Source organism: Xiphophorus maculatus, chromosome 12 (assembly GCF_002775205.1).
Source record: "Xiphophorus maculatus strain JP 163 A chromosome 12, X_maculatus-5.0-male, whole genome shotgun sequence".
Taxonomy (NCBI): Eukaryota; Metazoa; Chordata; class Actinopteri; order Cyprinodontiformes; family Poeciliidae; genus Xiphophorus; species Xiphophorus maculatus.
In genome coordinates this window covers 10,761,654-10,788,435 of record NC_036454.1, presented here as the reverse complement: position 1 = coordinate 10,788,435, position 26,782 = coordinate 10,761,654, and the positions used below count along the sequence as shown (strand labels likewise).

At 36.6% G+C, this 26,782-nt stretch overlaps 1 protein-coding gene across 4 annotated transcripts; it reads left to right on the top strand.

Moving 5' to 3' along the window:
* The first annotated feature begins 971 nt into the window (after nucleotides 1-971).
* On the top strand, nucleotides 972-26,782 carry sept5 (septin 5). Of its 4 annotated transcripts, XM_014468351.2 has the most exons (12): nucleotides 972-1,112; nucleotides 1,257-1,270; nucleotides 17,198-17,288; nucleotides 17,475-17,561; nucleotides 17,815-17,938; nucleotides 18,538-18,672; nucleotides 18,754-18,871; nucleotides 18,959-19,060; nucleotides 21,211-21,307; nucleotides 22,728-22,905; nucleotides 23,000-23,102; nucleotides 25,748-26,782. In XM_014468351.2, the coding sequence occupies exons 1-12, from the start codon at nucleotides 1,067-1,069 to the stop codon at nucleotides 25,808-25,810; spliced, it is 1,158 nt and encodes a 385-aa protein (XP_014323837.1). In that variant the 5' UTR covers nucleotides 972-1,066; the 3' UTR covers nucleotides 25,811-26,782. The 4 variants fall into 4 exon arrangements, with proteins under 4 accessions (XP_014323837.1, XP_014323834.1, XP_014323839.1 ...); XM_014468348.2 differs by lacking the exons at nucleotides 972-1,112; nucleotides 1,257-1,270 and adding an exon at nucleotides 11,501-12,007; XM_014468353.2 differs by lacking the exons at nucleotides 972-1,112; nucleotides 1,257-1,270 and adding an exon at nucleotides 11,516-12,007 and having other exon boundaries at nucleotides 22,728-22,863.

Genomic DNA, 26,782 nt, shown 5'->3' with positions numbered 1-26,782 from the left:
ACAGGATGTTTTTGTTTAGTCTGAGTTTTTTTTTTTTTTTTCATCTTGTAGGATTTCCTTCCTGTTTGTTGGCTGCAGTGAGATCCTCTGTGTGAAGAAGCACACTTTCCAAATTATTTTAAACATTTATAACAATTGAAATCAACCAATAAGTTCTTCAAATTAACAAAAAAAAAAAATACATCTAGAATTATTTAAATGTACAAGTAATCTATAAAATACTCAACCTTCCTATGACACTGAAAAGGTTTGAAATTCAACATAGATATTTATGGTGAGAACTGAAAATAAAGTTGAGGAAAAAATGCTGCTGTTCTATCTTTCTAAGGCAATTGGTCACAGTTCCTTCAGTGAGAGGCTTCTTTAGATTCGTTGGAATACTGACTGCTACCTGAGATCCTTCCTGCTCACAGCATCACCATAGAAAAAACGACTCTGAATGAAAATACGAGTTAAGACAGTATTTCCATTTTGGACAAATACAGTAGTTTTAAATTGAATAAAAAAGGAGACTTAGATTAAATGTCAAAATTACAAAAACCTGAATTCATTACGTGTCATCAGATAGTTTCTGTTTTCATTCATTTTATATTTTGCGTGAAACAACCCACAAGGAGATTATTTAATCTCGTCGTGTCTCCTTAAAGGGACCCTAAGATCTAATTGGCTGATTTGACAGCGACTCCGTCTGTAGACCAATCAGATTAACTCAGAAGTGTTAGCCCCACCCACTAAAAAGGCTAAATTTTTTGCAACAAAAAAAGGAACTTTTTTTGCAACACGGGGCTAAAATAATTGCATACATATCAAAATAAAATCAATATTTAGAAAATACAAATGTTTATGATTACTTTCACTTTTATTTATTTTTGATTGTTTGCATATTGATTATGAAATCATGGTTTTATGGATATTTTTGGAAAGATGTAGTCACGTTCTCGAGCCTCCGTAGAGGAGGAGCCTTGCGCCGTCAGCTCTGCCCGCCCTCCTGCTGTCCGTCCGGGGGCTTGGAGGCGAGGCTGAGCCGACGCTTCAGAGGAAACCGAGGAAGGAAAGCGGGTCAAACATGACGAGCAACATCAGGTATAAAAGCCGGATTCCGGTGAAAACAGGTGAGCGTTGTGTTTCTGTTTTCCCTTTTTTGATATCTGCAGTCTGATCATGGAGGATTTGTGCACTGATTGCTTCATGTTTGCGTCTCTCTGGGCGTCGCTCCGCATCCCTGCACCTGCGCCTCCTCATCTATCCTCCAACAGAGGACAGCACGGAGGTAGGACACCATTTAAAGCGTTTTATTTGATCAAATCACGCTTACTGCAGGAGGCTTGAGCTGTTTGGGTGAATGCTTGCCATGCCTGTGCAGCAGGCGGAGCGCTGATCCACACTCACATTTTCATTTTTAGACGCCTATGTGGAGCAGGTCGCTGCCTCCAGAGGCCAACACGGTACCGCAGCATCCTCCTCCAACATCCTCCATCCACAATTATCAGCGATTAGAGTCGCCTGATGATGAACTGACCTCATTTCGGACATTGCGTCATTATTAGCTGCTCGCTAATATTTAGTGGATCATTTCGGAACCATTGTTCGTCTGAGAAGCTCAGCAGACACACGAGGCTTGAGGGGAGGTCGGGTCTCTGCTGACCCCAGGCGCTCCTCCTCCCCCTCCTCTTCCTCTATGTGGTAATCTGGATGCAGATTTACTATTATTATTATTATTATTATTATTATTATTATTATTATTATTATTATTATTATTACTGAAAGATTTGTACAAACCTCAAGGCAGTAACACAAATATGTATTAAAAATAAAAATCAGAAATTAGATCCGTAGGTGTAGAACGGACAGTAACCTAGAAACAAAAGGGAAAAACATTAAAATACTCTGAAAACACAGGATGATTTCAGCCAACAAATCTGCTAAATTATTCTCTTTAATGATGTTGAGAAATGTCTTAGCATTAATGCACCATTACTTTAAAATGATGGTCAGACATTCAGAACATCAGACGACCTAGGCCATGTTTTACACAGAGGATGATGGTTTGTTTCTGAAATATTGTTAGTTTTTGACTAGAACTAATTAAATGGAGACCTTCGGTCCACAGAATATTTCCCTAAATGGTTTGTGGGCCATCAGGATGGGTTTTGTCCGGTGTGAGATGGACATTTATGTTATTTTGGTCAGAAGTATTTTTGTAAATTCTTCCATAAATGTAGATTTTTTTTTTCTGGTTTCTTTTTTATTCTTGAATAATGAACACCGACTGACTGAATACACTGTTACTGTAAACGGTAATATTCTATCTATCTATCAATCAGGTTCTAGGGGAAAAAAACACAGAACCATTTTGGCTGGACTTGATCAGAATAATCAGTTTTTATAGTTGACATTTAAAAGCTAAATGTTTTAAACTTTCACAGCAAATTGTTTTGCGATTCTCAAACTATCTTAGTGACAGATTTCAGTGCATCAAGATGAGTTTGTGCTCTGAATTTATGCCAATTTCTGAAGGTGTTCCTCTGAGTTCTATATAAGGTCCATTTTTATTTATGTATAAATAAACTGGATCAAAATGTGGCCGACACAAATTTTCACTTTTATCCTGATGTCAGTGATTTATTGCTTTACATCTTATCTAGGGTTGAACTTATAAGTTCATGTCTTTCATAAAACTTCTGAATAAATGCTGGGGAGTTTCTTTTAGATATTTAAGTCTACTTATACACTGCAAAAACACAATCTTACCAAGTATTTTTGCTTAGTTTCTAGTGCAAATATCTTAGTATATTTGCAATAAGACAAAACTAACTTACAAACACTTTTTCAGCAAGGTATAGCAGCTTGTTTTAAGTCAATATATTTGTAATACTTATGAAAAAGTACTAGCTCCACTGGCGGATTATTTCACCTATAACATGGAAAAATAACTTGATATAAGGGAAATAATCTTATTACAGTGAAAATTAAGATGTTTTTATCAATATTAAGGATTTTATTTACTGAAAACAAGCTCCGATATCTTGCTGAAAAATTATTTGTAAGTCAGTTTGTTTTATTTAAAGATCCCTGAGATATTTGCACTAGACACTATAGATAAAAATATTTGGTAAGACTGTAATTCTGTGAATCCTGTCTCTCATGTGGGAGGATTTGTAGAAGAATCTATTTTCAGAAATTTTTCAGAAATTGAAACAAGTAACTTTCACACACTTCACATAAATTTTATTCAGCTCAGTTGGTAACTTTTAAGCTGCATAACCTCCATGTGACTTTAACTATCGGTTTGGTGTACAAGCATAACTAAGGCAATTAAATAGCATGTTAAAAACACATACAGAGTTCTTGCTTTATCTATTTTCAAGTATAGTTCATTATCTGTAATAGCATTCTATCATAAAATGGTGTTATTTTGTGGTCCCACCGTGCGACCATGTTGGTCTGGGTTTAGCGTTTTAATGTTTGCGTGCAGAAACATGACTGATGGTTTTCCTTAATTACCTTTAGATATGAGTTTGTGGACGCAGGTTGTTTTTCCTGTGTGTCTCCACTCTGGAAATCGCTTCAGTGGACCTACTGCATGTGTCTGAGTTAATTCCTGGTGTCGTAACCTCTGAGTGAGTCCTGACGGATGATCGATCCAGAATCATTGTTCCCCCCTCACTCCAGCCCTCTACCCTCTCATCACTTCACCAGCTGTCAGAAAACGTTGCCAGGAAACAGCCGGTTTTTCTTTCAAATACGTTTTCATCAGACACAAAGTGTGGTGGTCATTCCATGTGTGGGCAGATATGAGCTGAACATCTCAGATTTGAGACAAAGAAAGAAAATCATCAATAAAGCTTTAAAACTGGAAAGTGCATCCAGTTGAGTCACATTAGAGCAGGAAAAAAAATCCTATTTGTTTGCGTTTGTATTAATTGCATTACAAAACGATTAAGTATATTTGAAGCCTTTTGTGTATTACGCTGGATTAATAGATTTTGTAAACCGCACTATATCTCCCTCTGGTGGTTGTTCTTTGACATTGTTTTGGTTATCATGAGAGAGGGGGAAAAAAATCCAAGATGGCCGAACTTAGTGCCAAAGTTTTCATAAGTTAAGCTAACATAAACCTTGAAACATTGTTGCTTTGGACGAGATTTGACCGTAAGTATGGACTATGACAAAAATAATAATCATGTCTTTGTTTTATGTAACAATGGCACGAAAATTTGTACATTTAGGTTAGTAATGGAAATGTTTTTATATTTGCTTTCAGTAAGCAACAGGCTAGTTTGTGATGTTAGTTGGTGCTAGCATAGCAATGCACATTCCTCGCCTTATAGCTAAAATAAGCATTTAAGCTGTTTTTTAAATTTATTGGCTATGTTTCTTATACCGGATGGAATAAGTCAATGTAAGTCAACATGATAGTGATACCCAACATTGTAATGTTAAAAGCTAAACTTAGCATTTTAGCTAATTTTAGCTTTTATGCATTTATGTTCGTCAAAATGCTTGTGATAACCTTCATTCTGCTGGTTGTGTTTACATGCTACTCACTCTATGCTAGCGATAGCCTTCATGCTAACATTAGCCTTAAACTAAAATAAGCATTTTAGCAAATTTTTTATATACTAGCCATGTTCAGCATCCTGAATAAAGTCAATGTAAGTTAGCATGGTAGTGATACTCCACAGGCTACGTTTAAACATTTTAGCTATGCATAACATTTTAGCAAATTTTCAGCCTGATTTGGGTCTGACCAACATGCACACTTTGGCAGGCCACTTTTAAATTTCTTCAGTAATGTTCTTGTTAGCTAATGCTATGCTTCATATATTTTATACATTTTACAATGGTCAAACAGAAAGCATCACTCAGAGGTCTTTCTTCAATAGAACAGCAAAAAAGAAGCCTGTTTATTGGAGCACCAGTTTGCTTGGGGAGGTGTGAATGTGCAATCAAACTCTGATACAGACCAAAAAAGTGAACTCTGGTTCGCCTAAAAATCTCCGTATTGGTTCGGTTGAAGTGAACTCTTCTCTAAAAGCAGGAAGCAAACTGTAACGCAGAGCATTCCGGGTAAACACAACCAAAACAAACACGTGAGTCTAATGCTAGCAGAAGAAATGGCTCAGGTTCTTTTACCAAAGTCAAAAGAGAAATCAAGCAACAGCTAAAATCTGATCCATATTCACTTTTGTTTACATTTTGTGAAGAAAGAGGTTGCGCTCCTGTTTTCTTCAGAGCTGTTTGTGTCGTTTCCTTCAGTGGTTTTGGGTGCAGCGCCTCCACAGGCGAGGAGGTGAACTAGTTTTTCAAATAGTTTGGGTTCATTTGATACAGTTCAGTGTGAAATTGAACCCAACCATCTGAAAATGTAAGAAATGTTCCAAATTTGGTCCCAAAGTAAACAGAGTCTACCAGACTATGAAGTATAAAAACATTATCTCACCTCCTCACTCCACCTTAGCGTTCAGCCTCCTCCTCCGTCCTCTGTCCCCAAACACACCCTCTCCCACCCTCGCCTCCACAGATGGGACCTCAGTGAGGACCAGCTGCAGCGCAGGGACAGCTGTGTCTCTGGGGGTTGGGTGGGAGAGAGATTTAAAGCCCCCCAGTATGAAGGCAGCTCCTTTTTTGTGGGGTTGATGTGAGGTCTTCTACCGCTTATCTGATAATTGTTATCAACCCAAAATTAGCTTACTTTCTAGTGACATCAGTACGGGTCAGTAGGTGCTTAATTGCTGTTTCTAAAGATTTAGGAAGGTTTCCTCAGATGCCAATAAAATCTAGTCAAACCTCTCCAGCTTCCTGATTTAGACGATAGACCTTGTGTGACCTTGTGTGTGATGTGTGAAAACAGTAACTCTGTTGTTTGTGTGAAAATCTGTGCTGTCTCAGAAGTTGTTGCCAAGCAAGCAGCTCAGAGAATTAACAAGTGTATAAAGGCACATTGTAATATTTAAGTAGACTGAAAACATGAACTTAAAGGTGATGCTTTGGGTTTGGCCAGAACCAATCACTGGTTCCGTACAAAAGTAGCAAAATATTTGAGTCTTAAAAGTAACGCAAACAGTTAAAAAAAAAAAACATACGGCTGTTTTCTGACGTTAAGTGAATGTTTTTGAGCTGTTTCAAAAAACACCTGATCGCTAAGTCACATTTGAAGGGCTCTGCGCCGCTGCCTAGCAACACCAGTGAAGCACAGCCCATTACCTAGCAACCCAAGCGGAACTCCAGCATGTTTGGTCAGCTGGTTTGACTGCTGCTGGAAAAGACAAGTGTTTTCTTGACTTTATTCAGAAACCATTTGCTGCAATCTTCTTGGTTGTGCAGGAGGCTTCACTTCTGCTTTTCAGAAATGTGCAGCTGTATAATTGTGCAGCCATTTTGAAACATTGAGCAGCTTATTTGGATTTAAAGTTACAAGATGCCCTAAAACAGCGTCATTCAGAAAGGAGCTCAAAATAGGCAGAACGGAACAGACTGAAATCTCTTTATCTAAAAATTATTTTGTGCAACAAATGTAGAGAAAATGTTTTGTGCTGCCCATAAAGTTATTCTAACATGTTGAAGGAAGCACAATAGGTCACCTTTAAGCTTAACTAAGTTTTGTAACGGCAGACAAGTACACGCTAAATATCATCTGGAAAAATGTCTTGTGCTCATTCAAGACCAAAATGGACTTTTTGGAAGTGGTTCCAACTACTAAGCCTGACTGTAGCGTCTTTTCACAAAGTGAATTAAATAACAAACATGGAGGATTTTCTCCAAATTCTTCTACTCCCCTTCAGATCAATATTTGGATGGCTGCCTGGCAGTTGCTAGCTCTCCTTCAGCTGATTGAGGAGTTTATGCCCTGCAGTCTGCTTTTCTGTCACACTGAAGCATGCATGTAGCAGTGTGTGTGTGTGTGTGTGTGTGTGTGTGTGTGTGTGTGTGTGTGTGTGTGTGTGTGTGTGTGTGTGTGTGTGTGTGTGTGTGCGTGTGTGGAGGCGTGTGTGGAGGCGTGTGTGCGTGTGTGTGATCCACCTGAACATCTTTTTCTTTTCAGTTTAAGTCCTGGAGCGGCTTTAGCTCTCTGTTCTAAGAAAGCTTTTAGAAAGTGGTCAAAGGAAAATCTTGACTATGCTACCAACCTTGCTTAGCTAGCTGTGAGAGTTCAGCGGATCAGAGTTCACTGAATTTTCTATGTATTGAATATTTAACTTTCTGTCAGACATATTATCTATTGATATTGATAACTTTTCTATAATTTCTTGTTGATTTACTTCCCCAATTTCTAGTATCTGTCAGCTTATATGGATCACCCTGAGGCGGCATTGTAGCTTGAGGCTGAAATCTCCCTTTCATCCAATCTGTGTGTTTGTGTTGTAATATCACATGAGCCTGGATTCCTGCTCTTCCTTCAGCTGTTTGCTGTGGGAAGTTGTGGTGTGATGAGCACTCTGTGGGTTGTGTTCACTGCTGTGGTTCTCTGGGAATCACTTCAAGTCTGAATAAACGAGAGGAAGGAGCTGAGTGATGCCTGCTGATCGAGTCACTGACCTCTGGATCTTGGCCTCTGCAGACCATCCAACAATCTGACAAATGCAGCAGGAGCCGGAAATATGCACTTCTTTGCCACAGTGATGGGAAAGCAAAAACCACAGAAATGTCAGCAGCAGAAAGTCTAATGCTTTAGGGAGGCTCCAACCTGCTGAAATTTACTTTAAGTGTTATAAATAACATATTTTATAACGTAGATAAGTAATAGTTAGCTTGTTTATGTCTTTTCCATTTACCAAAATTAGTACTTATTGAATAAATAAAATTTTTATCAGCAGTGATCGATTGGTAACATCGCGATAAGTTAATAAATCAGCAAAAAATGACCAAAAAAAAGGAATTTTAGCATTGATAAAAAAATCTTAAAAGTGAAAAAAAACATTTGATATTGAAAATAATTAGTGCTAAAAATGTTAAAATGATCAAGAAAGAAAAAAACGTTTTCTGCATTTATTTGAGTCCATAGTTTAAACTCCAGTGTTTCATGCCAGTAATCACTGTGTTGAGTTTTTAAGTGGTGAAATTTTACCACTTATTGCTCACAAAGTGAGAGAACAGCTTACTTTCGCTCACGCTGAATATTTAATTGAAGTTGTAACAATAGAAGTGTGGATAAGTGATTATATTTGGCCTGTTTGTCTGGTTTTGTGTTTGTGAATGGGAGAACTGGGACAGCTGGTTACTGAGAGGGATGAACCGTGGGGGTTAAAATGGGGGGCCAATTAAAGACATCTGCTACTTTCTTTTACTCAGACCGTCACTCCCACATCGTTCCACTCAAACTCATAACTCACTCTGCTGGGGTCTTCACTATCCAACTAATTAATCAACCATAGTGCCATTATTTCAACTGGAAACATTGGAATTTCCCTTTCCAAACTTTTCATCCCAGTTTCGTCCTCTGTCGCCCTCTGGTGGTGGGCTGTAACATCCTGTACGTGGCATCAGCGCTGGTCACGTCAGCGGGAAGAAAAACAGTCCTCCTTCTTTTATTTCAAAGAATGTTTAACTTCTGCTGCCCACATTATATGTTAGTCAGACACACCCATCAGACACCCACACACACACACACACACACACACACACACACATGCCAGTGTAACATCTGGAATCAATCGGCTTCAACCTCTGCCATGAATGTACCTCAGCTGCACACATATAGAAAAACTCCTGCAATGCCAAGAAGAGAAGACTGATGCTGACTGATTGTTTCTTTATACCAGTTGAATGCAAGTTTTATCGCCAACTGCACATAAAGTATTTTATTTCAGCTCAAATTACAGCACTGTCACTTCTTCTTCTTCTTCTCCTTCTAATATAAGACTACAAATTAACTGCTATAATAAGCTAATATTGTGTTAGGAAGAGAGGAAATTAGTGTGTTGGTGCTAGAAGTCTGCGGTGATATATTTTTATATCGAGTAAATACAAGGCCAGTATCAAAAATACCAATACTTTTTACTTTAAGGGCACCTGTAATGTAAATTTCAAATTTTACACATTTTCATGCTTCCATTCGGATCTCAATTTCATCTGAAAACATCCCAAGCACTTAAAAACATAAATAAGTTAATGGTTTTTGGTGTCTAGAAAACAAGCCGGTTCAGAAACCTCCTGAATTTAAGTCGCATTCATTCCCTGCTCAGTTACCTAGCAACCCTAGTTAAGTCCAGTCCCGTTACCTAGCAACCCAAACGGAACTCAGGCAGTTTAGTCAACAGGATGTACAATAGCAAAGGCAAGTGTTTTGTTGATAACTTACCATTCTGAAATGTTGTTTTTTAAATGTCCACAGCCATTTTTTATAATTGTGTACGTGTGTTTGCAGCCATTTTGTGAGTGGGGTTTGTGGTCAGCAGCAGTTTATCTGGATTTAAAGTGACAAGAGGCCCTAAAACATTTCATTCTGAAAGAAACTCAAAATATAGCGAACTGAGCAGACTAAAATCTCACTGTGTACAAATGATTTTGCACATAAAATGTAATAAAAATGTCTGTATAGCCCATATATACCCATCCTAACCTGGTCAAGGATGCATACTTTAAGTTGCATATATCATCAAATATCTGACCTTTAGGTGTTTTTGTGTTTTTTACTTGGAATTATTTTTGTTCAAACCTTGAACAGAATTTGAACAAAATTTTTAGATGTCTACAAAACACATAAATAACATATTTACATGATTTATCTGTATTGTTCCTAAACAAAGTGAAAGAAAGGACTATTTAAGACCAAATCAAAACAAAATATTGTTAGGTAGAGTTGAGAAGTTACAATACAAAAAGGAAACTAAAAATAAAGTATCTTACCAGGCTAGTATCGATCCGATTGATATTACTGATATTTTGGATCGATCAGCCAACCTCTTGTTGGTATGTATGTCCTGTGACTTTTGGGTGAGAGACTTTTTCCATGTTTGAGACAATTTGTCTTTGCTAATGAGCTCCAAATCTTCCTTGCTGTCACTCCAACCTTTAGTTTCCACCACTGATTCTCTTTCCCATCGTCAAAATAAACATGTTGGTGAATTTGAAATATTATTCTAAACCCAAATTTGCCTGGGGTTTGATTAAATTCTAGCTGTATTTAACCATCATGTGTCAGTTTATGTCTCCTGTTGTTTAATCAATCCACATTATATCCATTCATTTTGTTTCTGATTCACGTTTAGCTTAATTGACTGAAATGATTCATAACTCTGAATGACCTCTTTTCTGTAGATATTACACCCCACATGTGCAAACACAACACTTTTCTGTCTGTCTGCTCTATTGACCAGAGGCTGTTTGTGGTATGGGCCACATGGGCGGTTGCCCAGGGTGGCAATTAGAAAGGTACTAGGGGAGTGGCGCAAGCACTGTTTAAGTGTAATTATCTGTCAATGTGCTATTGCTTTTTTGCATTTGCAGCCAGAAGGAAGTTTGTGCTTGCTGCTGAAACGAGTGTTGTGGCAGAATGTGTTGCTAAAACTACCAACTAAACTGTTGAAATATGAATAAATAGTGTTCTCTGCATTCAATAAGTATTTCCTTAAGTTAAATAGTATTAAATATATTTTCATATGGATATAATTTGACTGTGTACAAACAAAAAAATGCATCGATTTGAGTGATAAAATAATACTTATTAAAACAATTGGTTGTCTTAAAGGTTCTATTTATGAAGGCCACATAAAGACACATTGCGGACCAGATTCGGCCCCCGGGCCTTGAATTTGACATGTTCTGCAGAGGTTAAGTTTGATTTAATAATAATAAAAAAAAAATTGGGAAAACAAACAAAAGAGGAGCTTAATTTAGTCATCTTATTTATTGAAGTATGATTAAGTAAGACACAAAATCTTACCAAGCATTTTTTAAATGTAGTTTCTAGAGGAAATATCTTATTACACTTGAAATAAAACAAAATTAACTTAAAAGTAACTTCAGCAATAAAGGTAGGCGTTTGTTTTAAGTAAACAATTTCTGAATATTGATAAAAGTTATTAGCTCCACTGGCAGATTATTTTAAATGTTTTATATGTGGAAAAAAATCTGCCAATTTTATCTATATTAATTGCTGAAAAGTTACTTGTAAGTTAATTTTGTGTTATTTCAAGTGTAATAAGATATTTGCAGTAGACTTATGTTTGGTACGAGTTTGTTTTTTCAGTGCCCTGACACTGAATGACGTTAATAAAATAGTTATTATTTAAACATGTTGTGTTTTCAGAATTGCTGTTTAATTGAAGTTTGTTTTTCCTATTTGTACGGTTCAAATCAGCACATATATATATAAACCTGAGCTTTGGATGAGCGGAGTGATTGACAGGTAAACATTTTTTATTGTGATAACCTCACTGCATTTGTCTGTACTTGCAGCGTTTGTTACACCAAAAGCTTTTGTTTCCTTCAGGTTGAAACAGGTTCCTTTAGGTTTCACATGTTGAGCAAACCAAAGGGAATGAAGCTGGTCATTTCAGAGTATGGAGATTTTATTTTTCATGTGTCTGTCTGAGCGGGGGGAGGGAATCTGGACTGAATGAATGGGTCTCCTTCAGACTTTTGCTTCTTCCATCCCTCCCTTGTTTCCTCCCTCAAATTGCCACTTTTCTCTCTCCCTCTCCCTCTCTCTGTTTCTCCCTGCTTGTCCTCGCTTTTTGAAGGGAAACTTTCTTCATACCTGTCTGAACAGGGAGAGCCGGACCGCTGTAGGGCACAGAAAAAATAGAATTAAACAAAGAAGCGGGGCTGGGAGGAAAACAAACGAACGAGCAGGGAGTGTAGGACAAACGTATGCAAAGAGAGAAAACAGGAAAAGAGACGTTTTTTCTCTTCATTCCCTGCTGGGCTGCTGCTGCAGTTTTGTGAGACCGGTGGCTATTTTGGTCCGTCAGTGTCGGAGCGGTTTAGGATGGATGCCATCATGCTGCAAGAGAAACTGGTGGAACGGCTTCTGTGCCCACGAGTGAGAACCGCAAGACAGAAGGTAAAGAGATGGATATATATGGACACTCTCAGCGAAAAGTTCATTTTAATAAATAAACGGACCATGTAGTGTGCTAGAAAGAATACTTATTCAAACTAATTTGGGACTTTTTTAAGTTTGTAAGAAGTAAACTTACAGTAAGTGTACTGTTAAAAGGTCATTTTAAGTACCAAATTATACATTCAATAGTGTACTGGGTTTATATTTGTGGTTTATTTATGAAAGGGACTAGAACTTGATTCATAAAGTTAATTCAAATGTTTCTGTGTTTTTTTTAAAGTATGTAAAGATTTAGCACACATACTACTTACTGTAAACTTTATCACTGAACATGTAAGTTTATAACAGGTAATACATCAAACTTATTCTGCCATATTAAATGTAGCATAACTCAACTTAGTTCTGGGCTTTAATCAAGATTTAAAGATTTTAAAGTACTTTGTGGCAGAGATTAACTTTACCAATGTACACATATAAGCTTTAGCATTATAGTAAAAGTTTATTAATGTACTCAGTTGAATACTTTTCAATATATTCTGAAGTATATGAAATATAGCTTAAATAAAGTAATCTACTTAACCTCCTGAGACCCTGCATCCTCATATGAGGACATTACATTTTTGTAAACACAGATGTAAATAATAACATTGATTGAATGGTCTTATCGTCACACAGATAGACCCAATGTCCTCGTCTGAGGACATTGGGTTTTGAGATAACCACTTATTGTAGAAAGCTGAAATTTCATTTTTAGGCCAATTGGGTCCTTATGATCCCAAATGACAAGGAGAAATGTATATGCAAAAACAGACCCATTGTCCTCATATGAGGGCATTGGTTTTGACATAGTTCAAGAGCACATAGAAAGCTAAAATTTAATTTCAACTAAAATTAGGTCATACTAATCCCAAATAGTAAGGAGACATAAAAAATGCACATCAAACAAAAGCCCGGGTCTCAGGAGGTTAAGTTGGCTTTACGCTCATACCACACTTGAATAAACTACTTTTATCTAAGGGTACATTTGAACAAATGAGGCAAAACGTGTGGAAACTGTTGAAACGACCCTATTTCCATGATTATATATAAAAAAAAGTATAAAGAACTGAGTTGATCTTTCGCTTTAAAATTTCTGCCAACTTATATTTCTGCAGGGAGTCAAATTATTGCTGAGGCGGATTTCTTTCCAGCCTCACCAGCAGCTCGTCTCTGACCTTCTGCTCTTTTTGTTTTGCATGAGCGCAAACGTTTGTGTGTCTGTTTTAATAAACGTGAGCCTCACCCGAGGGAAGGGAGCCGTCGGAAACGCCTGTGACAAGTTATGACAGCGCGTGAGGAGGCTCGCTGTGCGTCTGACTGGGTTAGAAACAAGCTTTTCAGGTCTGTTGAATGTAGCTTCTGTCCCTGTGAGTGAATGCTCTCTGCAGGGCTTGAATGTTTGTTTATCTCTCCACATGTCAGCGCGTCGTACTGTAGGGTCAGGGTGACGCTCCGCCAGATGCGGCGGTAGCAGGAGCTGCTGTGCCACACAGTGGGAGACTGGTATCTTGTGGTTCTCTTTGTGTTTCTGGAAAGTCTGAGGCGTTGGTTATTCCCAGCCGCTCTCAGAGGAATGCTCTGCACGAGTCTTTCCATATACTTGAAGCTTTTCTGTCTGCTGTGGTAATTTTATTGCGGCACAAGCTCCTCAGATCCTTGGTTTAATTTGTCTTGACATTAAAACTCGTCTCAGCTAATTGAAGTCTGCTTCTGTTTTTTTATTATTTTGGTGCTAAAATTGCAAATCAGTTGTGTAGTTCTCTGATAAATTATGTAGCCCAGCTTAAAGATATCTACTTAAGGGAAACTATTATGCAAAATTCATTTTTTGTATGTTTTATACCACTTGGGTCTCAGCTGCTCCTTAAAACAGCCCAAGTTCTTTAAAAAAGACACAAAGCTATTCTTTGGTAATAAGTTAATGTTTTTTGGTCTTTGTGAAGTTACATTCAACTGGCCGTTACCTAGCAACCCCAGCCAAGCCAAGCCCGTCTCCTAGCAACCCAAGCTGAGTTCCAGTACTTTTGGTCAACTGCTGTTTGCGCTGTACAGTGGAAAAACAAGTGTTCTGTTGTTGATTTGCCATTCAAAAAAAGATGTTTCACATTGTAAAATAAGATAAAAAGTCAATTTTTAAATGATGATTTTATTTATTAAGTGTATAAAAGTATTGGTTGTTGTTTTGTGTTCTTGTGTGATCATTTATAAGTTGTTCATGATCTCTGGGAGTAATTTGGGAAGGTTTCTTGTTCCATGTTTTCTCCATTTGTGGATAATTTATCTCTAAATGTAAAGTCCCAAAGCTTTACTAATGATCTTTCCACATCAGTCGGTGTTTATGGCATCAGATGCTGGAGCTAGTTCATGTTGTCAAACATGTTCTATTTTACTGATTTCCTGATTTTAGAGTCATGCAGTAAAAAGGGATGGGCTAATGAAATTTAACTAAGTTGCCAAAAAAGTGTGGTTAATCATATTTAATTAATGAATCAGCAATTATATTAGTAAAATATTATCTTATTTTAAATAGTTTTATGATCTGATATACACCGTGTTCCAAATTATTATGTAAGTTATATTTTCTCAGATTTTCTTAAATGTTCAATGCAAATGATGGACAGTATAATTTTCAAGTCATGAACTTATACAGTATAAATCAAATTTTACTGAACAAAGCTCCCCATGAGAACAGTTTTTTTTTTAAATAAAAAACTCATAATGCACTGTTCCAAATTATTATGCATTGATTTTCTAAACATTTTATGGATTATAAAGAACTGACATGGGGAAGACATGCGGCAAAGGTCGTTGGGACCGGGAGTCGAACCCGCGACATCCGCGTCGAGGACTAAGGCCTCCAAACGTAATTAAATTATAAATTATAATTTAAAATTATATGACATGGGGCGTGCTGTGGTGGCGCAGCTGGTTAGCACGCCCCATGTCATATAATTTTAAATATTATTTTTAAAAAGATTAATTAGACTTTTTATGTTCTTTATATATTTTTTATTATGTTTTTATGTCCTACTTTGACATAAAAAGCCATGTATTATAACCGCACTGTCATTTAGTAAATTTACATAAAGAAAAATCAAAATCTTTGCACATCTATAATTGGAACAATTGGTCAAACCTGGAAGTCAAAAAAGTGAAACCAGTATGTAACATTTGTTGCCTTGCTTTGCCAAAGTGTGAGACTGAATCGTTTTATGTCAGAAGTATGACAGTTGGTAGGAGTCGATGTGTTTTTTATGTTTGTATGTTTACATAAAAAACATCTCTTTTGACAGTGTGATCAAGAACGTCTATAACTTGTTTTTAAACTTTTTTATAAAGGGTTTTTTGTAATGTAAATAAACGTGTTAAGTTCTTAGCCGTTTGATTTGACTTGAAGTTGAAGCCTGTTGTATTTTGAATCGTTTTGTGTTAAGTGACTAAACCACAAGCAAAACAAATCAATAACAGGCAGACATATTTCCTAACTGTCAAACTGTTTGGTTTTAAGCAATATTTTAGCAATAGAATATTTTAGCAATTTTGAAAACTAGACTTTTTTAACACCTTGGTTCACCTTTTATATTATGGCGGCCATGTTGGTTTTTGATGGGATTTTTTTTTAAGAAACTTCAGAAATTCCAACCCAAATTAATTCCTATTGTTTTTTCTAATGTACAGCTAAAACAAATTTGTCAACTGAGTACAAAAGTGGAGATGTAGAACAATGGTCTGAAATGTCCGTCTAACATCTAGCATCCTCCATGTTTTACGTGTTTCCCTGCTTCTTCATGCCTGAATCAGATCAATGGTTTCATATCTTCTGTTTCTGAAAGAATCAGGAAGATTCTCATAAGAAGTTGATGCAACTCCTTGGTGGTTTGAGTCAGATGGTTTTATGCACAGAAGAAAGCTTGTGGTGCAACACCATGTAGGAATGTGAAATCAGTTCCTCTAAACTGTCTGACTCAAAGTGACGTGTTATAATCCACATTACAACACTCAGAGGAGCTGCTGAGACAATTATGAGGTTTTATTTAGATTTTTTTAAGATGGTAAAACCTAAGCATTGATTTGTAAACCTAACCTTCAAATATCTTTTATTTCCCTTTCTGTGTTAATCTTGATTAGATGCCCTAATTTTTGCCGCCTAAAATAAAATGAAATAAATGTAACCACTGAAAGCAGTTACACTTTACAAAAATTCAAACCATTTCTATGTAAACCAGTAATTACAAGTTCCTGTGTCTCAGTGTACACATCAGATCTGAACTCTCAAAAAGACAAACGGGGCCACAAGGAACGCAGATGTCGCCACAGCCTCGCTGCAGAGGGATTAAGCAAAACAAGTTCCTAAAACTGCGGGTCATGTGACATTCCTACGAGCTCAGACAGAAACTGTACGGTTGAGAGAAACACGTGAATTAAGAACTGTTTTTGTGAGGTGTGATCTAAAACTCAACATACTAAAAGGAACGGAAAATATTAGAGTTTTTTGTTCCTGAAGCTTTCAGGATTAAGACAAGTATTCATTGAACCCATATCTGCTTTTGCAGAACCGGCTTCTTTGTGTGTAGAAATAATACCTTCTTAGCCTTTTATTTGCTGATTCTGTGTTTGTCTGAAAAATACACTGAAAAAACACAAAGTCTCACCCAGTATTTTGGTCTAGTTTCTAGTGCAAATATTGTAGTACACTTGAAATATGACAAACTAACTTAAAAGTAATTTTTTATTAAGATATAGAAGCTTGCTTTAAGTGAATAGTTCCTTAATATTGATGAAAAAGAATTTGTTCTATTGGCAGATAAATCATCTTATAACATGGAACAAGTTCTGAGTTATTTACTTAAAACAAGTTTCTATTTTGTGCTGGAAAATTACTAGGTAAGTTAGTTTTGCTCTTATTTCGGGTTTACTAGAAACTAGACCAAAAATACTTGTTAATATTTTGTTTTTTGCAATGTAATAAATGTACTTCTGCTCTTATGGGCAGCAAATCCTCACAATTGCTGCTTTAATGTAATATTTCTTTTTTAAAATTAGCTGAATTGTTTGTTTGCAAAGTCCACTGTTTTAAGATTGGTTCAGTTTAAATAAAAACTGAAAATAGGCAGCTTTCAGTAACACTTGTGTTTTTATTTTATCTTCCAGGAGAAACAGTATGTGGGTTTTGCAACTCTGCCAAACCAGGTCCACAGGAAATCTGTGAAGAAAGGCTTCGATTTCACCCTGATGGTTGCAGGTCAGTTTCTAGGATGTAAACAACTCCATCATATCTGCCGGTTTATTAGAAAAAATGCTGAACTCCTTAAAGGTTACGCTGACCAGTTTTTGTCTGTTTCCAGATTTGTAATAATCCAGAATTGGATCTTTGTTGGATATTGTTGACCTTTTTTTAAATATGCGGTCACATCTCTGTGTCTTACAGGAGAGTCTGGTATGGGGAAGTCCACTCTGGTCAACAGTCTGTTCCTCACAGACCTCTACAAAGACAGGAAGTTACTAAATGCCGAAGGTGAATCTCCACTATGTCTCATCTGTATTATTTAAAGTTTTCTGCTGGCTCCGATTACATGGAGTTAAAAACAGTTCGGCCTTGACTAACATCCTTGCATTCATGTTCAAAGCCATTTCTTAATGTCCAGAATGACTAATATTATTTTTAGAGGTTATCTCAACGTAACCCAGCAGCCGAGCTTATTTTGCTCTGTCCCTGATGGATTTAATCCAATTTTCACTGACCTTCATCCTGCGCTGATGCTCTTTAGAGCGGATTAACCAAACTGTGGAGATCATCAAGCACACCGTCGACATCGAGGAGAAGGGAGTGAAGCTCAAGCTGACCATAGTGGACACGCCGGGGTTTGGAGATGCCGTTAATAACAATGAGTGGTGAGACAGCAATGCAGATTCAACGTCTCTGTTGGAGTTACTGTTGTCACTGACTGGTTGTGACTATTTATTAAAAAAACTGGCTCATTTTTATATTAATTTGTTTTTAAACCAGTTGGGATAATTCATTTAATCTGGCAGATATCAATGGGAAATGATAAAAGGGTAAACTTTGGATTAGAATCAGTCAAACTTAAATTGATTGTATTTTCTTCTCATTTTTTGTACCCTGACAAACATTTTGCTTTTCTGATGTTTTTGTCTTCAGAAAAGTTCATCCAGATGTTGCTGCGCTTGTATTTTCTGCAGATTTGTGATTTTGTATTTTTTAGTCACCGAATCCTTAAATGAGCCGCTTCCTACTTTTTTCTTTACAACCTCTAAGTACTTTGCATCATGTGGACAACTTGGACAAGATGGTGCAATATTTGTACCTGAGCTGAGCTCTACATATGCTCTCTGCTGCGCTCCGCCCCTTGTGCCTGTTCTCCTTCTCCCTCGGTGGAGCAGTAAAGGACAAGCTTTTGAAATTGAATTTTCTTGCGTGCTAATGATGTGGTACAAATAAATGTTATCTTCTTAATTTGTGTGTGTTCTAGCTGGAAGCCAATCACAGATTACATCGATCAGCAGTTTGAGCAATACTTCAGAGACGAGAGCGGCCTGAACAGGAAGAACATCCAGGACAACAGAGTGCACTGCTGCCTCTACTTCATCCCTCCATTTGGCCATGGGTAATCACACATATTTATGCAACATATATGCATACCTAAAACAAAAGAAAACTAAACTGGAGTCTGGATTTTTCTTCACAGCTTACGTCCCGTGGACGTGGAGTTCATGAAGGCTCTTCATGAAAAAGTGAACATCATTCCTCTCATCGCAAAAGCCGACTGCCTCACTCCCAACGAGATAAAAAAGCTTAAAGACAGAGTGAGTTTCAGACCGGCAGATTCACTGATTTGACAGCATGCTCTGTGTCCGGATAAATGGATATGTCTTTGCGTTTTTCTCTGACAGATACGAGAGGAAATAGAGAAGTTTGGGATCAAAGTGTACCAGTTCCCTGAGTGTGACTCTGACGAGGACGAGGAGTTCAAGCAACTCGACAAAGAACTGAAGGCGAGTTTCAGCTGTTTACTGCCGCAGCAGCAACATTAATGTATATTTCAGCGCAATTTGTAAAAACACAACCTTTATATTTAATGCATTGATGAAGTCGGTAAAGAAATCCAACACCAGAAATAAATTACTTTCGTTTTTACAAAATCTGTGATGCTACTTTTTGCCAGGAAAAAAAACAACATTTTCTGTCCTTTCACCACAATTTTTTAAATCTGGAATTTGGTCTTGATAAAAATTTTACTGGACGATAAATTGTCCCAATAATTATTGCAATAAACAATAATATTGTTGTTTTGAGACCATATGTTGATAATGGCACAATAATGCAAGTCTGCCCTCTCAAAGACCACAACAAACATTTGACACTGGAACTGGAAGATTTTTAAATATTAAAAAATAAATAAACAAAACACTCAAAACAACAAATGAAATGAATTATGAAGTCTCTGTATACAAAGTTGTCCTTCAGGGGTTGATGAGACCAATACTCCAGTTTTTGGTAGAAAAAGAAAACAATCAATCATTCAAATAGATATTATTGAGCTCTTTTTAATTTATCATGCGATTAATTGATTTATTGCTTACATTCAATTTCTGTTTATAATGAATGCATTTTCATTAGTCAGACTCATGAAGGCTTTTGGTATATTTATGTAATTTATTGGATTATCTGTGGCAAATATAGTTTGCCGTAAAATCTCTCTTGGAAATTACAGGTGAACCTAAGGTTGTATTTTGTGGTTTTTCGCCCACAAATAATTTCGGCTTTACGTAACAATGGTGTTTGCTACTTCCAAGTAAATGCACTTATAGCAATGCCTCCAGAAAACATTAGAAAAGTGTTACAGTAATGTGCTTAAATTAAAGGTCAGGTGTTTGGGATTAAGAGTTTTTTTTACAAAAAGCTTTTTTTTTGTCTGGAATTAAGCAGCTCCAGTAAAAACAGTTGCATGATTTTCTGCTCATTCTGAAAAGCTGCAGCTGAGTTCGCTCTCTCATAGCTGGCTGTAAAAATCTGAGCACACAATGGTGGCCTTGTCTGAGAGCAGCCAAGCTGTGTTAATTTAAGCATGTTTAGCTGTTGGTTTGGCAGGAATTGAGCTAACATTGAGAAACTTTGTCTGAACCATGGATATGAATCCTCTGAACTGGATATGAAATAGTTAAAACAATAAAGCTGGTATTCAAACCTTTTGTCACGGAGAGGACTTTAGGGGCCACAAACCTTTTAGTATTTTTGTTTTTAATTATAATTGCAATAAACTACTTTACAGTAAACTAACTTGATATTTTAATTTTTTTTTCATCAATTTATTCTGTTATTATTATTTTTGTACAGCTCTTTTTTGCAGTTTTAACCTGCTTTTAAAATTGATATATAAATAAATTTTACATTGATATTGATTATACTAATAACTAAAGCAGTCAGATTTCTGTAGACAAGTGATCTGTAAATTATTGTATATTGAAAACATAAATATGACTAGCAGGTTTGCTAGATTATTTTTTAAAAAACACATCCTACATTTTTCTAGGTTTTTTGTGTCTTTTCAGCAACATAAACAGTTTATGGCTCACTCCTGCTTTATTTTGAAAGGTTATTAAACAGGCAAAGTCACTGGATGTTTATGTTTCCATTTTACTAATAAATTCAACAAAATTAAAAGCAAAAACCTGGATGCATATTTTGCGTTGCACGTTACATTTTCCTTTTTTATATTTTAAATTGTTGAAAAGTTAAATCAGTGAAAAGTTTACATATATCCACTGCCTGAACTGCCACATTTACTGTAGGTTATAATTGAATTGCGATAAAGAGTCACACAAAATCATTTCAAGAGTCGCACTTTGACACATTGTAAACATTAAATGCTTAAAATATATTCACTCTTATTTTGAAAAGTTGCAATGTCTCACGCGCAACAAATAAAATCCTGTGGTGTAAATTTGCTTCATCTGCCTTTAAAGTGCCAGAGAATAAACAGCATGCAGTTTGTTGCGTGTCTCAACAGTCCCAGTGATGCGTCTCTTCGGCTGCATGCGTCTTTAGAGAATGTGCCTAACTATGTGAATGTGCACCAGCATGCTCAGTCAGCGTTTCCGGTACCGACTGGGGTCAAAATAACAACCCGTCCTTATGCGTGCAGGAGTGCACGCCGTTCGCTGTGATCGGCAGCAACACCGTGGTGGAGGCGAGAGGGCAGCGGGTCAGAGGAAGGCTGTACCCCTGGGGGATCGTTGAAGGTACATTCGTGATCGATGCATTTTTTCAGCTGCTTTTCCATTAAAGCTGCAATGTCTAACTTTAATTAAAAAAAACATCCGGGAAAAGATTGATCTCCTCCCTGATCGATTATTGTCGTATGAAGAAATGAATCGCGCACAATCGAAAACAACCAATCACAATAAAAAAACACAAAATCTTACCAAAGAAAGTATTTTTGGTTTAGTTTCTAGTGAAAATATCTTAGTAAACTTGAAATAAGACAAAACCAACCTACAAGTAACTTTTTAGCAAGATATAGAGACTTGTTTTAAGTAAATAATTCCTTAATATTGATGAAAAAATACTTGTACCATTCACAGACAAATTAACTTACAACATGACATGTTTCACATGTTATAGTTTTATTTATCTGCCAATAGGAAAACTTTTTTATCTAATTAATCAATAGAGAAATCAATTACTAAAATAGTCATTAGCTGCAACCCTACATGCATGCAGGGTGGAGTAGTAACAAGTTAAATTTACTCAATTATATTTACTTGAGTAACTTTTTTGAAAAAATTTACTTTTAGGAGTATTTTTTCAATGTTGTGCTTGTTATGTTTACTTGAGTAATTTTATTAAATGTTTCTACTTTTACTTTAGTAAAATTTCTGGTTTCTCCACCCACTGAAAGTAAAGCAAACATGTTTTAACCAGACAAAGACACACATCTGCAGTTTTTATTAAAGTTTCATAAGTTTTTTATTGAAAGAAACTGATTTGGAAAATGTAATTTTGCCTGATTTTGTTATTTTTCTGTTACTTATATGAATTATTGTAATATTCGTCCTTAAATACCAACATTTCCACTTAATTTTAGATTTTAGTCCATATGATTATGTAGTTTTTAGATATTAAATGATTGATAATTTGATCAGTTACTCAAAAACCTCTGGAGTGTAACTTCACAAATCAGCAGGCACTGCCTCGTTACCTAGCAACTCCAGAGAAGCTGGGGCCGTTACCTAGCAACCCCAGTGGAACTCTGGCACATCAGTTACTTACCTTTTTTTTTTTAAAAAAAAAAAAGGTTTTATTGACTTTAATTGATAGGAAAGTGGGTAATGAGAGAGGGGGAAGACATGCGGCAAAGGTCACCAAGCCAGGAATCGAACCTGCGACGGCCGCGTCAAGGACTAAGGCCGCCATATGTGGGTTGTGCTTAACCCCGGCGCCACCACAGCGCATCCCCAGTTACTCACCTTTTTACTCTTACTTGAGTTAAATATTTTTTACTCTGCATACATGCGGAGTTTATTAATTAAATATGTGACTGAATTTTATTTAAGGGTATCAATACTTAGAGGTTTATGGAAATAATCCAGTGGTGTGAATCCTTGTGTGGGAATGCTGTAATCTGGCTTGTTGGTTAAACAAAGACGTTTCTGTCCACAGTGGAAAACCAGTCGCACTGCGACTTTGTGAAACTGAGGAACATGCTGATCCGCTCGCACATGCACGACCTTAAAGACGTAACCTGCGACGTCCACTACGAAAACTACAGAGCGCAGTGCATCCAGGAGATGACTAGGTTTGTCTCTCTGTGTGAGAAAGAGTCTGATGAGGAGAAAAGGTGCAGAATGGGAATGTTTCATGAACCTGGCGCTGATGTTTACAGGTCGAAGGGAACGTTTCATCCCTCCTCTGCTTTCTGTTTCGCCTCTTAGTAAACTGGCTCAGGATAACCGGATGGAGAGTCCAATCCCCATCCTGCCGCTGTCCACTCCAGACGCAGACACTGAGAAGCTAATCAAGATGAAAGACGAAGAGGTAAGAAAAAGTCTAGACTTTTTATTTAAGAATGAATGGTGAATGAACTGAATGGTGAAACAGTAGTTCTTTGTTTCCAGCAGGAACAAGCCAGGTACTCATGACTGTTAATTTGTTACTCTGAGTCAGTGTGTCCAAAATGGTTAAGCTAAAAGCATCATTTTTCCCCCTTTTTTAAATTTATCTCATCAGTAAAGGGCAAAAAAATTTAGAAAACAGATCAAAAATCACTGTAGACACAAAACATAAAAAGATCTAGCATATTGCTACATTTTTTAAGTTGATTGGTTTCTTAATTTGAGCTTTTCAGAAAAATCTAGTCAATAATTGTAGTTTCTACTGTTTGGACTAAGTTACTCCTCCAGATTAGATTTGCTCCACACTCTAGGTAATTTTAAATTGCTTCTTAAAAATTATTTTTATTTGTTAGCATTCAGTGGAGGACTTTTCTGTTGTGATGTTTTAGTTTTCTTTTCTGTATTTTATTCTATTCTGTCCTCATACTGCACTTTAGTACACTATAAACCTGTTCTTAAAAGTGCGATATAAATAAACGTAACATTGATAATTACTTCAAATTACAATGAATGCAAAAACTTCATTAATAAATGGGAATCTAGTTTTTTGCTCCTAATATTTTTTTAAGATGTTATTTAAAAAGCTTCCATTTGCATCAACCAACTATGCTTCAGGCTAGATCTGCTCAATTCTCCAATTGAGGTCAGGGGGCCGCCCAAAATCCTCCAGGGGGCCGCAAATGGCCCCAGGCCACACTTTGGACATCCTTGTTCTAAGTTATTTTTATGTGTGTGTGTGTGTGGGTGGGTGTGTGTGCATGACTGTGTGTTCCTCTGATGAACCTTTCAGGGTGTAGCTCTCTTGGCCAGTGGCCGCTGCAGGTTGTACCAGATAGATGTAGAAGGACATAAACATGTGTAGAGTTAATTGCCTTTCTACTTCACAATCCAGTTTCATAAAATATCTTGCAATATAACTGAATGCATCACAACGGGACATGTTGCAATAATTCCCAAAGCAATAAAGTCAGAACCAGATGGACTGTTTGTAATTGAATCTGCTTGCATTTAACTGAGGCCTTCAACACGCATTTCCGGGTCTTTATGAAAACAAATATATCCGCTATGTCGTCTAAAAAAAATTATATTGAATACACTAGATTGGATTCTGAAAAGTTTTTGTCCAAATCCGCTTCTTAGCGTTGCTTATAACACGCCAAACCTACAGAGGTCAGTGTAGTGCAAAGCTAAAACCCACGTCAGACAATCAGATTACTTAAAAACAGAAATATGAAACAATATAGCATGTTATATTATGTAATAAATATGAAAAAGAGACAAGCAATGGAAGGAGAAAGTTTGAAAATATTACGGAAAAGATTAGGATAGTCGATACTTTGACTACTTTGATACTACAGTGATATGCTAATTATTATTCATGTGCAAACATATGCAAATAATTATTCGATTTTTAATGAAAGCTAAATTGCCTCATAGAATTTGATTATTTATTTCAGTAATGCTTTTATAAATTAAATCTCCCATGCCAGCAGGTGGCGGTAACGTTTCTTACAAACCGCCAATAAAAATCAAGAAGAAGAAGATAATTTCAAAACAACAACAAAAAAAATCGTCTTCATGTTAGGAATTCAACATGGCGCAAGAAAGTTAATTTGTGTGGACAGATTTGTAGATTTAACTACTTTTTATTTAGCGTATTAGAATATAAAATTATTAAAAATCAAGACGATGCCGATTGGGAGCCGTGTCAAAGTAAGTACGTGGATATATTGGCGGATTATTAAATCTATTAAACTGAGTTTTTGTATGAATGAAAGTCCAAAACGCATAAAAAATTATTTGTTTTCCAAGATATTCAGCTACATCTGGAATGGGTATAGCTATAACTGAGGTTAATCTGAAGGAATTAAAATGTACTGGGTCCATGTAAGCTAATTAAATTAGAATATGACGGCTTGATGTGAACTGACTAGCAGAAACGATGTGGTACAGTACATAGCTATGGAAGTTAGCAGTTTGCTTGACGCTACTTGAAGGACAATCATCACAAACACTCTTGAAAAGTGTGGAATTAAATTTATTAGTCTGTAAGCATTAATAAGTCTGGAAAAAATGATGAAGCATGTTTGAATTTCAATTCAATTCAGTTTCTTTATATATACAACAAATGTCGTCTCAACAATTACAAGAAAAATTATATTACTTTAATCACACACATTTCAATTGATCCTAGTTATCAAACAGTGCAGTATGATCAATTAATTATTCAAAGTAGATAGAGTAGATAGCATTTCTTGTCATTGAACAGAATTCAACGAAATTTCCATTGCAGCTCCCGTGCAAAAGGTCAAATATATACAGTAAAAATAAGCAAACACACAATAATAATAATAACAATATATACAACTAAATTAACTAAAGGCACTTAACCATCCAAAGAAGTAGCAGCAGGTCCAATTATGGCAAAGTACAGATACTGTGACAGTGCAAAATGTGCAAAAGTAGCCATTTATATTCTCATTTTTTCATGAACAGCCTGTTTATTTCTGAAAACACGCAGGTTATTTATGATGTGTTGACTTGTCCACTTTAATACTCTCTCTGCAGCTGAAGAGGATGCAGGAAATGCTGAATAAGATGCAGCAGCAGATGCACGACAAGGATCAGTGACATATCCAGAGCTGCCCTGCAGCGCCACCTGCTGTTCCTCTCCTGGAATGACAGTGACACCTTCAGACCTGGATTTGGATTGTTCTGAGCGGCAAACCCCGTCGGACTCTGCATTTCTCTTCAGTTTGGTGCTCCATTTTGTCTGTCTGCCTGGAAGTTGTTTGTGTTTTCCAGTTTTGAGCCCCTGGCTGTGACATCAACTCGAATAATTTTAAGATATAATTTAAATAACTTCTCAGTATCTAATTTATAACGCAGTGCTTAACATTTTTGGATATAATGTGAGGTGTTTTGTAAAGAGCTGTAGGCTAATGATTAGATTTGAACATGGGTGTTGTTTTTATTATGCAATTGTGTGTTGGATATGCGAGTGTATCATAATATTTCTTCAACTCCAGGTTTCCGTCCATGAAAGTCCATATTTTCCCCGTTTGAGAAAGCTCCAATTCATTGAAATCGAACATTTGCTGTGAATTTCTTCATTAACATTTAGGGTTCCTTATGGTCAGTGTAAACATCTTCTTCCAGGTTTTTTAACGTGAAGTCTGGGCTTAAAATGCACTCACTGCTAACAGCTAAAACAAAGGTTTGAGCATTAAGGGGTGCATGTGTGCGCATGCTGTCACTACTCATATCTCCTGGAAGCTTTGGGCCTATTTTTTACTGCTTTTTATCCAATTCCTTGTGCTTGTATTTAATGCCTCCAGCGTGCTGTTTGCGTCGTCACCACGGCATTATGGGAAATAAGTGATGAGGAGCCAATACCACGTCTGTGCTTCTGTTAACGTAGTGAAAAATCCATGTGAGCTAAGGCTGCAGAGTGTGTGCAGGTGGCTGTATGTGTGTGTGTGTGTGTGTGTGTGTATGTGGACTTTACTGCTGCTGATGACCTGTACAGCCCTGAAGGCTGTGAGCTCAGTCTTTGTGTCCCATTTTGCAAAGGTGTGATAAATAAACTCCTCTTCTTGTCAA